The 13,260-nt window shown below is 42.2% G+C and overlaps 1 protein-coding gene across 1 annotated transcript in view; it reads right to left on the bottom strand.

The window, feature by feature from the left end:
* Window positions 1-11,811, bottom strand: part of TMEM164 (transmembrane protein 164) — a 35,778-nt gene extending 23,967 nt beyond the window's left edge. The window contains exons 1-2 of the mRNA XM_032702445.1: window positions 11,635-11,811; window positions 10,796-11,368 (exon numbers count right to left, since the gene is read on the bottom strand). Of these exons, the coding sequence (XP_032558336.1) occupies window positions 10,796-11,242 (447 nt within the window). The 5' untranslated portion in view covers window positions 11,243-11,368; window positions 11,635-11,811. The remainder of the gene's footprint in view (window positions 1-10,795; window positions 11,369-11,634) is intronic.
* Window positions 11,812-13,260: the final 1,449 nt, after the last annotated feature.

The raw sequence follows: 13,260 nt of genomic DNA, 5'->3' as shown, positions 1-13,260 counted from the left end.
AAATTTAAATTAATGATATGATTTTAGACTCCATTTCCTAAATCTTTCCTACCCAGTTCTGTATGTCACAAATCATTGGTAACCAGAAGAACTGTTTTACAGCAGAGCTAGAAAAGACTAAAATCTTGAAAAAATTAAAAGGTCTCACTTTACCCACATAAAAAGGATTTAAGCAGTATGAGCAGCACCAAGAGTTCAGTGCCTAACAAACAAGTCAAATTCTAGCCTGTTGTTATTGGCATTATAAAAGGTCTCTCAAAAAGCAGATTACTGTATAACCAATCACTTTCTACAGCAGCTCCTTAACCCTCAATCATGATAAGGTCCTTGCTGTGCTAAAGACCAGCATTTACAACACCACCACTGCCCTTCCCTTCAGCAGTGCCAGACCACTCTTGAGGATCCCACACAAGAAGCCTGTCTCTGAAAGCCTCCTAATACTTCCCAAAATAAGGCTACCACAGTATCTGCTCTATGTGTAACGCTTGGCAGTCACCTTTAAATACTTCCATTGTCACACTCAGAGTATTTGGAAATTACTGTAAAAATGTCACCAGTATTAGCCACCTAAAGTAACTGAATACAACAGGAGCAGCATGTTGTTTTTCTTTTCAGACCATACTCCTACCATAATAGGACCTGATAAAGTTCTGTTGATTTGCTAAAATGCCCCATCTAAATTTAGAGGACAAGCATCATCCTTTATATACTGACACAAGATATATGTTGCTTTTGAAGCACAGTTCATACTGCCACGAACAAATTCTGCTCTTCCAAGATAAATTTTTTTTCTTTCTCTTTCCTACATCTTAAAAAAAACCACCAGAAAACTACAGATTGAGCTTTTCTTTATATGCACAATTAATCAAACCAGACATTCTTTTTCTAACACACTGCAGAGTGCTCCAACTACTCCATCGTAGAGCAAAAGCTACAATACACGTCTGTACACTGAATCTCAGTGCTGAGGGTAAAAACCAGCTCACATTTAAAAGGATGGCACTGCTACAAAGACTGAGATGGACATACCAATTTAAAACACTTCACTACCATGGAGACAGCCAAAGGAGGAGAACAAGATTCACAGCTGCTTATTTTTACTTCAGTTCTACTGAAAGAAACATTTTTAGGAACTGATGAGGGAAAAAATAAATATTTAACACTTTTAAGCATGCAAATCCCTCTGTTAGGGTGGATCTTTCACAAATAAGCCTGACTTCCATTTTTTACGACAGCAGAAAAATCATAACCAGAATGTTATGTTAAAACTTCAGGATTATGGAACAGATCTTCAAATGCTTCAGCTGTCAGCTGCAAATTTTCTCCTTTGTCTAACATTTCCTAGTTTCTTGACTAGCATACACGTTCACCACAGTTTTAGTAATCAACATTTCAATAATCAAGACTAGTAAAAATCTCAAGAGCTATTCTCAAAAGATATGTACAATCTTTTGTTCAAATGGAACAGCAATACTGCCTCTGAACTAAAGAAAAACACCTCTTCAAATACCTATTAATTGAATGTTATTGCCTCACTCCATGAGCTAAACAGGGAGAGCTCACTGATTTGTTGTTTGGTCCATGAGTTGGCTGGATTTCTGCTTTTCTTTATTCCAGAACGTTCCCAAATCTCTACAAAATACTACACATAAGAGCTCCCCTCAAAAGTATTTTAATGGCACTAATTTTCAGTCAGTACACTGCGGCAGAGAGCGAAGTCAAAACTTGTCATGAAAAGCTTTTCTTCCACCAGCCTTAGCCCTGCTGAGACAGAAACCCGCCTAACAAAGATCATCTTGGTTTGATCAAACAAACTAAGAGACAAAAGACAATTCAAAAGGTAGGGGGGAGAACAGAACGAGTCACACAACTCTAACCATTCCAGAGTCAGCATCACGAGAAGTAGCACTCCTGGGATCAATGGGAACACTTACAGATTGTCTGAGTAGTTCCTGGCAGAAGACAGCCAAGCACAGGACGAGTAAAACCCCTGCATCTCACACACAGCACGGATTTCATTACCTTTCAAAACCACAGCTGTCTGTCCCTGAGCCGCCTGTTTGATTTAGTATCTCCTTGCAGCAGACTGGAAACACATCTTCTTTTCAAACACTGCAGCCCTGATCACTTAACCAGATCATAAATTGATTGGTTTAGGTACTATTTCACAGTGAAAGCTTCAAGAGGTTAGACTTTAATTTCTACTGGTAATATTCAGAGCAATGTGAAAAATTCAGGAAACTGGATTATTCCAAAATTGGAATGAATTTAAAACAACAGGAAAAAAAGCAAGAGAGAGACAGGCTTTGGGCAATCTGCACTGAAATAAAAATTTTCCTACCTCTTAGGTATATCCAAGTACTCTCCAGAGGAGAAGAGATTAAAAGGTATGTTTAAAAGGCTAAGATACAGTAAAGTGTACTTACCCAAGAGTGGTAGGGTTAAGTGTACTTTACTGTACTTATGAAACCATCCATTTTCCCACACAAGACAAGGAACATCTAAGCAGAGGGACAATTTAAGAGATGTAAAAGTCTTGATTAATTAACTCGAAACTTAATTTTAAAGTAAGTTCAAAATAATCATTCCATTATTTATCAGGAAGTAATAGTTAACAACTCCACCTTATAGCTTTTGATTTGGCATTTCTGTCTGTATAAATTATCATTTCAGCCCTACCACTAATAAGCCATCATTTGCTTTCTGAAAGGTAACTGAAATAAAAATCATACCTGTGGTTTGACAAGATCAGACTGCCACATCTGAAAAAGATGTGACATTCCAATTGCTAAATAGCAGCAAGTTGAATGTATTTAATATTTTAGCATAAAAACAACAACTGCCTTACTGTCACACAGCTTTAGGATTAATGTGTCCTGTGGAATCACTAACCTAACGTTAGCATGATTCAAAGCAACACTGCTGGCAGAGCATCAAGAAATACTTCAATAAAAGTAGCTTCTGTGTTACATAAACCAGACTCTGGGAGCACAAGAAGCTGCCTGTCCCTGCTTTCCACCTCCCAGCTTCCCAGTTCTACCCAGGGATGGATGAGGTGTACCAAGTTGAACAGTTTCCATCCTCTACAATCTAAATTGTAAATTACATATGTTCATTAGGACAGATATTCTAGATCAATCTCCCCTTCCACAGGCTTAGTTTTTTAACTGACAAACCTATACTTACCCTCTTTCCTTTTAGAGTCTTAGGTAAAAGATTTCTAGATTTCTCATATTTTAGGATTAATTATTAACATGACTCAGGTCTTTCTATGTGTGCATTAGCTTTAGTTATCACATCTTAGTATTTCAGAGGTCACTGAAGTTACTTTTCCTTTTTCCCCTCACCACTTTCTGCACCAGTCCTTCACTAGTAGTGGGCTACTTCATTCCCCATTCTTAAATCAGAGCTTTAACAAAACCTGACAATCAAAAAAGCAAAAGTCCAATTTCTTAAGAAAATCTAAATTCAGTGTAAATTAAATAAATTGCATCTAAATCTGTCAGTGACACCTGCAGGAGCTTGCATGAGTTCACAATAAAATTTTTACATGCACTTTCATATATATTCACTTTTGTTACTTCTTCCTCCCAAACAAGATGTTTTGCATCAGTTTCCTACAGAAGCAAAATCATCACAGCAAAGTCCTGCTCTACTCGGCCTCAAGTCACCAATATCTTTTTTCCTGTTGCAGTTCAAAATCCCTCAATTTGTTGGATTTTACAACAGAAATCTGTGATCTTTAAAAACAGCAGGATAATAATATCTAATAGCCTTACCACAGCCAATTTTTGCCAAAGAAACAGAAACAGTAACACAATCCATAAAAAACTAAGGCATACAACACCACATTCCTGATAATTTAAGTTGGCATTTCACTAACAACAAAGTATCACAGTACAAACAATTAAATTGGCTTGTCACTAATTACTTGGCCATCTGAATAAACATAAGCCCTCACCACATCAATCTAAAGCCCTGAGGAAGTGTCACCAGAAACATGAGTGCCCATTACTCTCTTTGCAGGTTTCAAATTCACTCGTGGTGAACATCAAGGTTCAAATTGCTGCAGGGAATGGACAACCCCTGCAGTAAAACTCATCATCTGTGACTGGCAGTGTAAACATTTACAGCAGGGCAAGGAGACAGCACAGAAGGGTTTCTTAGACTGGAAGTCATGAGGTGAAAGACATCCCAATCCCTGGAATTTATAAGGTGTCCAGTATGGTCACTGCTGTTGTTTTAATCCACCACCCCACTGAGGTTCCTAAAGGCCTCAAGCAGCTACTCCTGAAACATCAGTTTAAGTTACCAGCAAACAACCTACATGAAATGGTGCGTGAAACTGCCAAATAGGATAAAAAAAATCCCTCCTAAAAATACATGGCAGCCAACAGTGATACATTATAACACACTGAAACAATATAAATAGCTCTGTTCTCAAAAAAAAAGAAACTAAACAGAAGAGGAAAAAAGAAAAGAGGCCTGTCCCTCTCTAATATGTTGCTCAAACTATGTATGTGGCCCTTTGAATTATATTTGCTTTAAATCTGTGATGATCTCATCAAAACAAACCAATATCTGGTTACTTAATCATCATCTAGTGGCCTTTAGATGATAACCCTCAGTGTAAATATTTGGGGTCAGAGAAAGTTAAGCTTTTTCATCTACCATTTCCAACCATTCAGTTCCTACTCCAGTTTAGAGAGCAAGATTACCCTGTGCCAGTTCCCTGCTTGTTATATTCTTTTCTCCTAAAAGTATCCAGAATAAAGGAGAGAATTACCTAGCCTCAAGCACAGAGGCATTTCCAAATTCTAGCAACTTCAAAGCAAAGGCTTAACCAAGAGCTTTAGACTCCAATTCCTCAGCTCAAACATTCACCAGCACCATGACACATTCCCTGGTCCCTGTCACCTGGACTAAAGGGCACATTTTCAGCTCAGGGTAAAGCATCACAGGCCAAATCTTGTTTAAATTAAAATGGCTGAACCATAATCTTCTGAAACAAAGAAAACTGTGAATCACAGCCTCAAGACACATTTGCAATCCTTTCTATACTGAATTAAAAATGTCTATTATTTCTGAATAAGAATCCTTGCCATTCCTTCTCCATTTCTCTACTATATGCTGGGGTTTAGTAAAAATAAACACAGTGGTGAAACAAAGTATATACAGTGTTAAAACTATCACAGAAAAGCTTTTCCTCAGCTCACCAAGCAATTACTACATTAATTACAGTATCAGTAAAAGCCTCTAACTTCAGTTGACAGTGTTTTTGAAACACAAACAAAATCATTGCTAAAACCAAATTGTAACAATTAAGAAAAAGCTGACAGTTCTCAGAAGCAGGGGCAGATTAAACCACGAGCATGCCCTGGTGTTCTGAAAACCGCACCGTAGTCTGGAGCATCACAGACTCAGAGTAAAGGAAGTGAAGAAGTATCTCCTGATCTGCCACTTCCTATCTGTGCCCCTGAGGCTGCCATCACCTTCCTGGGGGTAAAATGCCCTCTTTTACAAGAAATGAGGTTTGCAACTGAGAAACACCGGTGCTTTCAGTGCTTTAATTCATCATCTGCCCTTTATCACCACACATCGTGATGGATTTCCTCTCTAGCCATCAGCTGTGAAGGAAGGTATCACAGGTTAACTTGCAGCTGTTAAAAGAAGGATTTGTGTATTCTGCAGATCCAAACCCGAGCTGCATGCTTTGTAATCCAATATGTTTGTGAGGGTCATTATGCACATCTTCCACTTAAGTGGTAATTTTCTGCTACCAGACAGCATTTCAGAGCACCAAAAGGACCTGCTGACCTCCTAAAACATCTCACATTCCTAATAGACTGATCTGGGAGTAATCATACTGAACTCAATATTTTGCCTTGGTGTTCTCAAATAATTTTTTACAATCCTTATCAAATTGTACTAAATTTCAGTTTTATCATATCTCCTGAAACCAAGCCCTGTCTCTGAGGTGCTATAAAATTACAGGTACCGGGCTTTGGAATATAGGAGGTGCACACAAAAGCACATGGATTAGGGAAATATGCACGAGTACAGAAAGGAGATTTAGAAGCCCACATTTAGAGACTTACACTTTGAAAATGCATATATGTTAATAGGAAATTTTGCCCTTTGTCGCCCTACATCTTACCAATAACCTAAATACAAGCTAAAACCAGAGCTATTGAAAAATCTTCAACTTGGAATACCACTATCCTTTAAAAACTGAGTAACTCATTAAGCTCTTACTTGCAGGCTGTTGCTCATGTACCTCAATAGCATTATTCAGCATCATTTCTATAAAATTTACTGAATTTTTGTAATCAAAGCTTCCTCATAGTCACACCAAAATAACAGGATGTGAATGACCCTTACTTTTAATTCAAGGTTTGGAAGAGACAGAATATAGAAAACTGTACACAATTAACTGAATTCTTCCAAATATTACAAAGCATTTAAGAACTGTGTACACAAATTAAAAGAAAACAAAAAAAGGAGGAGAGAAGTCATTAATTAGTTATATTTTGGAATATATTCCCAGGTGGTGCAGAATTCAGTCAAGCTATGTTTATTATATACATTCTGAAAACAGCCCATTGTTTCCAAAACACAGTAATCTCTTCTGCAGAGGACAGAAATGATCCAGGTCTCTAAAGAAGCCAGAACTGGAAACAATGAACAAAGGATTTAGTATTACTTAACTGCAGATGCACTTAGTACTGGTTTTAGTTATGCAAACATCAGATCAAGATCCCTGAATGAAACCAGACTCCCCTATACTTCTTTCCACCTATCACTTCCCCCTTAGTTTACTTTGCCTAAAAAGATCACTTGAAGTTATAATCCAGCAAAACAGGTGTTTCCTACAAACACATTTTCTCTATTCCACACAAATGTTAGTCCTTAACTGCTTGAATTGCAGTAATTCAAAGTAGAATTGGAAGAGAATTACAACAACTGACCAGCTGAGGATTTACCACTGAAAAATGACTCTTGTAAAACCCTTCCTAAAACAAAATAAATAAAATTTATTTTACAGATTGGCATAAAGGCATCATTCTGGAAGAAGGCATAGGCATACCAAGGTCAAGTTGAAAATTTACAACAGTTTAACAGAAGGACTAGCTGTACCTATCATTTTAGGATTAGAGTACAGAGTACCTGTTTCTGGCACTTCCTAAAACAAGGTTCCAATAAATTTGCACACACACTTCTGATTTCTACAGACTACATTGTTCAGAACTGAAGATCTCAGTGAAAGTCTAGGAAACCTAATTAAAACTGTCAGCTTCACAAACCTAAAATTCAAACTGCTCCTTCCCTAAGTGTGAAATGAAGAACTGCTACATGAACACAAAGGTTGTGATTGAAAGTTAGAAAAATGTATAGCTTAAGAATACAGAACAGATAAAGAAAATTGGTTTGATATCATTGGTTTTGACACTGCAAGGTATGAAATCCTTTCACCTCACTAAAGCAATTCTGTAGCTGTTCTGATGCTCATACACAGGGAGACAACACTTATGCAGACACTTCTCAACAAGCACATTCTGGCTGCTGCCAAAAGTCTCCTTCACAAAACTTGCAAAGAAATCAATAGTGCTGTGATTGGCTATTGAGGGAATCCTCCCTCTTCCACTGCTGAATCAGAAATTTAAGACCTCCTTCACACAGAAGATTTCAGTACCACAATTCTGTGCCCTAAAATACTGGAAAGGATTAGTGTCTTCAAAACATAAACCTGGTTCCTTAAACATATGCTGGGGTTTTTTTCCTGCTATGCAAAGGCCAATAGGTTTGCAACACCCCAAGGATTTAACGTTTCCCTCTTAGGATACCCTTTTATGCCAGGTTTACAGCAGCAGCACTTGCTCCAGTTATATCTCCAGTCCTAAAAGGCAAGTGGTTTGTTTTTTTTAAACAGAGGTATTCAAATAATTTCACAAAGACCATACTTTACATAAAGAAGGAGTTCAGTATGAATTCCTTCATAGACATCTCTCCTTGCTGCATCAAACATTAGCTAAGCATTTTACTGCACAAACCAAGCCCATCCCCATCCAACAGCTGGCAGAGAAATCAAATAAGTTTCCATTTACCTTTTTTATAAATATATATAGTATTTTTAAGAGTTGAAATATTTATCTCTCGATGATGCTGCACTTATGATACTGGCGAAGAAACACCCTTCTTCCTCCAGAAGCTATGCAAGAAGCCAAAACCCAGAGCAGGGTTTGGAAATGACTATCACTGTTGTAGATAATTCAGCCAGGTGACAGGGCAGCAACAAATTCTCTGAAGCTGATTAACCATGACAACTGTTCAGGCAGTTAAATATTGTAAGGAGGAAGTGTCAATGAAGTGAACATGACACATCTAAGCTAGTTTCTTTCCACTTATGAAAAGACTTGATTTGAACAGAAGTTGGCATGATAGGCAGAAATTAGACACTTGATCAAAACAGACTCATTTGTAGAACCCAGTAGCCCTAATATTACTGAGTTTTGTCTTCCCAAATGCACCACACATCTAAATCCCATTTTATTTTGATCTCATTTTCAGTCTTAGGTCTTTTTAAGAGCAGAACTTTAGCTTTTATGGAGAGAAAATCTGAAGGATAACTTTTAGTTCCCAATATTTTGGCTCAGAGCCCAGAGCCTTTGTTGCTGAGGTGAAACAAGTCTCAGCTGAAGAAAATGAAAAGAGAAATGGAGTGAAAGAAGAGCCCTTTAACAACAGCTACTGTTGGCTTCCCTTTGAAGTGATCCTGATTGTTGTAGTACCTTTCATCTCTTCACCTCCTACTTTGTTCATCCTATTATTTAGACATGGTAGCAGGATTATGTATAAACTACTGCAAGAACAGAAGTGAAAGATAAATTATGTTTTCATATATTTCACCTTGCCAACCTGTTGTCCTCCAGATATTTAGGCCAAAAAACAATGCTTGCAAGATTACACCTATCTATTACTTGTCTGCTGCTGGAACATTGACTATCCCTGTGTCTAACCTGATGTCTCTGTGGAAAGCTGCTGGTTTCACCATTATTTTCATCCTCTACATTAAGCCCAAGCCTGTTTCTAAACGAAGGGCCCAACTTCTGCATTTTGCTGACATACCCACCTTCTCAATTTCACAAATGCTGGAACACCATTTCTAATGACTAATTAGCACAGGATTATTTTTAAAAGCTTCACAATTAGTCAAAAAGAGATTCAGAACAGCCCATGCCTGACTACAGGGCTCAAGTCTTCATCTCCTTGGGGAAGGCATTACTGAAAGAAGTGAACAGTCCTTGCTCCCCCAGGGCTGTGTAAGCATTTTGCTGAATGTCATAACATCCTATCATAAAGACAACTAAACTTTCAGATCCTACTGCTAACATATCCTCACCTCCTTTCTGGAGAATTACTAGGAAGATTTCCCAGTTATCATTGAGGATTGACTAGAAATGGAATGTAGCTGTATGATTTCATTTTAATTATTTCTATATAGTCATTCCATAAGTTCAGTCCCAATACTGACTAACTGATTGCACAGAGATCACTACCCCTTCACAGGAAGGAAGTGTCCTATGCTGTAAACTACCGAGCAAACATTGCATCACAGCCTAGGAATTTACATAACCTACTAATTAAGTTCCGGAACTGTAAATTAATTGCTTGTAAAGGTCTTGAATATTCCTGTACCACTCTTGAAATAATACCCATCTCCCTCAAACCTCTGGTACAACCAGAAAAGATGTTTCCCATCCTGTTAGGAAATGCTCTCCAGGTGTGAATCTAACAACTGGCTTGATCTGATTCAGCCCAGATCACTTTGCATCCTGCAGTGGGAGACCAAGAATGGCACTGATCCAATTTTACTGATCCTAGACAGTTGTCACCACGCCAGCTTTTATGAAAGCCTTTTTGACACTCTTCTGTTATTTCTTGAGCTTGAATTTTCTAAGTTGTTTCTAATCTTCTAAGCTGAGGATTCAACATTAGCAAAATTAAACAAAGTAATAATTTTATGTCTCCCACCCTCCTTATCAAGCTCAGTGGGACTGACAGTTAAGTATCTACAGGAGTATTAACAAACAAGTTTCTAGGCTTTAGATATCCCAGTCAGTAACTGTTTATCCAGTATCCTTCCATGTATCCATTATTTTCAAATCTACACAAGCTGCACATTTTTACACATCAACAACCAAGCCACAAGTCATTAAAACATGTGGTTTATCCACAGGTGTTAGGCCATATCACCCTGTTCAACCCCATGTATGAGACACAGGTAACACCTGCTTCCTTACCACTTAGCTTCTAAGATTAGAAAGGTAAACCAACAAAGAATAATTTATTTCTCCAACACCTTCACAAATACGTTCACACCCAAAGAAGTCACTTGCTTGAAAAAGTTGCACAGAGATTACACAGCTGCTTTTGCAATAATCCTGTTCTCATTAGGTTTGGTGCAAATTGAGCACTGCTGTCAGTGGAAACAGCCTCTTCTAGTCTTGAAACAAGGATCAGGTGAAAGCAAGTGGTGAGAAAACCTTAATTATTACATTTTCAACCAGAGATTCGGACATTAATCATAGCTACAATTTCACCTTTTCATCTGACTCAGGTTACTTGAGAGATTTCACTTAAACTGACTAAAAAATTGAGTTTAAATGTTTATATCAATTCTTAGCATTTGTACTTTTGCTATGCACTTTTGGTCCACAAACAGACTACAGGAAAAATACTGCCTTGCAAGTACATCACAAAAGCCAACTTCCAGGTGACCCTACACAAGTCTTACCTGCATCATGGTGACCACATGGCAGGGATTCAGGAGGTAAATGACAGTCCTGGTGGCAAACTTGAACCCCACCTCCAGCCCAAAGATGAGGCAGAGTAGCACCAGCAGCACGTTCTTGCCCAAGCTCTCCTGCTTAGTCTGGGGCTGCTGCAGCAGATTCTCCAGCTCCCTGAGGTGCAGATGCCTGAGCTTCCCCAAGGACAGGAGGATCTCCACGATGCCTACGCTGAGGAAGACCAAACTCTCCAGCAAGCGCTGCTTCCCCGAGAGAAAGGCAGCGCATTCTGGCCCTCCATTGCCGGCAAAGCTGGGGTCCACCCCCCCATACATCCAGTCCAGGAGGTTTTGGAGGCTGTAGCGAGACATGGCGGGACGGTGCCTCTTCTCCGGGAACAGGTAAGAGCAAGACGGAATCAAAGCCAAAATTCTGCCGGGCTGACGAAACATGAAACGTCCAGAGGTTCCCTTTGCAGTCCTTCCTTCCCGGGCTCCAGGAGAACGGGGCAGCTCCGCCCGGGGCAAAGGCAATTCACTCTCCCTTCCGATGCCCGGAGGAGCCCCGCTGGCAGCAGCCTGCGGGGAGGAAGAGGCCACAGCTGCACGGAGCCTGTGAGCTCCGGAGCCTCGGAGCTCCAGACCCCCCGCCCCGGGACCCCTTCTCTTCCCACCCGGCTCTACCGCCCACCCCCGCCGCTCTCCCCTTCCCCACCGTGCAGGGCTGCCCTTACCCGCGGTCAGCGCTGTGACCTGCCCCCTCCCTCCCTCCCTCCCTCCCTCCCTCCGCCTGGTCCCAGTCCCGGTCCCCCCCGTCCCCGCATCCCCCGGCGCGGCCGCGGTACCTCCGCGGGCGGGCGGGTGTCAGGGAGCGGCAGGCCCAGCGCCCCCGGCCATGGCGCCGGCCCCGGCGAGGGGAAGGAACGGGAAGGAGGAAGCAACGCTCCGCTCGGCGGCAGCGCCGGCACGGCCGAGACTCCGGGCCCGAGCGGGCGGGCCGCTCCCCGCGGCTGGCCCGGCCCCTGCCCAGCGCCGCAGCATCACCCCACCGACGTGCCTGACTCACGCCGAAAAATGGACGTGTCCCCCCGAATTGGCTGCGCCCGGCCGCCCGCTCCTCCCTCCGCCCCGGCTGCGCCCGCCTCCCGCCGCTCCCCACCGCCTCCCTCCGCCGCTGCTCCTTCGGCGGGCTGCGCGATCCCCGTCCTCGGCTCCCTCCTGCCTGTTGCCTCTGCTGTCGTCTGGCTGCTCCCCTTCCTCCTCCTCCTCGCCCTTATCGCAGTCAGCCCCACGCAGCTGCCCGCGGTTCGCCCCCTCGGGAAGAAGGGAAGGACAGGGCACAGCTCTGCACGCCCGTCACCGTGGTCCCGTTCGCCGACCCGCTCGGCAGCGGCCTTAACTCGATAAACGAGTTTTTCAAGTGCCATTGCAGCTGGTGTAGGTCGGCCAAGGAATGGCAGTGGCCCGCGCAAGAAAGGACAAATCCGAGCGGAGCTCCAGCTCCAAACCCGAGTGGGGCTCCAGCCCAGTCCCGGTCTGGACGCCAGCAGGTACGTGCAGCCAGGTGTGCCCGGTGCCATACTCGGGTACCTGCAGCCAGGTGTGCCCGGTGCCATACTCGGGTACCTGCAGCCAGGTGTGCCCGGTGCCATACTCGGGTACCTGCAGCCAGGTGTGCCCAGTGCCGTACACAGAGCGCAGATCCCACTGGTCTTTGGGCCTACACGATTTACTGCCACATGTGCCAGACCGAGCCCTGTGCAGCAAAAGCCAGATTTGGTTCCTAGTTTGTGGGTTTGTGAAGCAGTTGTACTGTAAACATGTATCTGAAAGGCAAAGGTCTGTGGAGATCTAGCTGGAGTAGTGGGTTAAGGGGATGTTGTTGAGGCAATTGGAGCCATGGACATCCCCTGAGAGCTGTCTTGTCCTTCAGATTTTATTCACATAACCTGTGTGCAGCACATCTTTCCATCCTGACCATTACAACAGGGCTGCCCTTCTCCGCAGGACAGCGCTAGGACAGCTCTGTTTCAGGTCAAACTGTTGAGCCCGCTTAATTCCACAAATAAGTTTGAAAAAAACACGATCAGGTATCAATACTGACTGACTCAAAGGGATTTCCATGTAGACAGAGGGGCAGCACCACCTGTAAAGCTGGAGGCAGTATGTGAATGCCATTCTGCTGTGAGAGAAATTAGTCTCTTTTTGGGAAATAAGGTGGCCCATCAGGCTTTTTCAAGGTCTTCAGGGGCTCCTATCCCCAATTAGAGCTTGATAAGAATTCTACAAAACGCTGTTTTTCAGTCACTGCTGATTCATCAAAACACCTAAACCTGCAGCACAAACCTCCTGCAAATATCTCCCCTGTTAACTGGACACACACACATGTGCCATATACACACACCTCCTGCCCCAACCTGCCTGTGAGGCCTGAATACTCAAAACAAGCACTAGCACCAATATTTGGCAGT

The sequence above is a fragment of the Chiroxiphia lanceolata genome, chromosome 14, assembly GCF_009829145.1.
Source record: "Chiroxiphia lanceolata isolate bChiLan1 chromosome 14, bChiLan1.pri, whole genome shotgun sequence".
In the NCBI taxonomy this organism is placed as follows: domain Eukaryota; kingdom Metazoa; phylum Chordata; class Aves; order Passeriformes; family Pipridae; genus Chiroxiphia; species Chiroxiphia lanceolata.
This window is presented reverse-complemented; position numbering and strand designations above follow the sequence as displayed.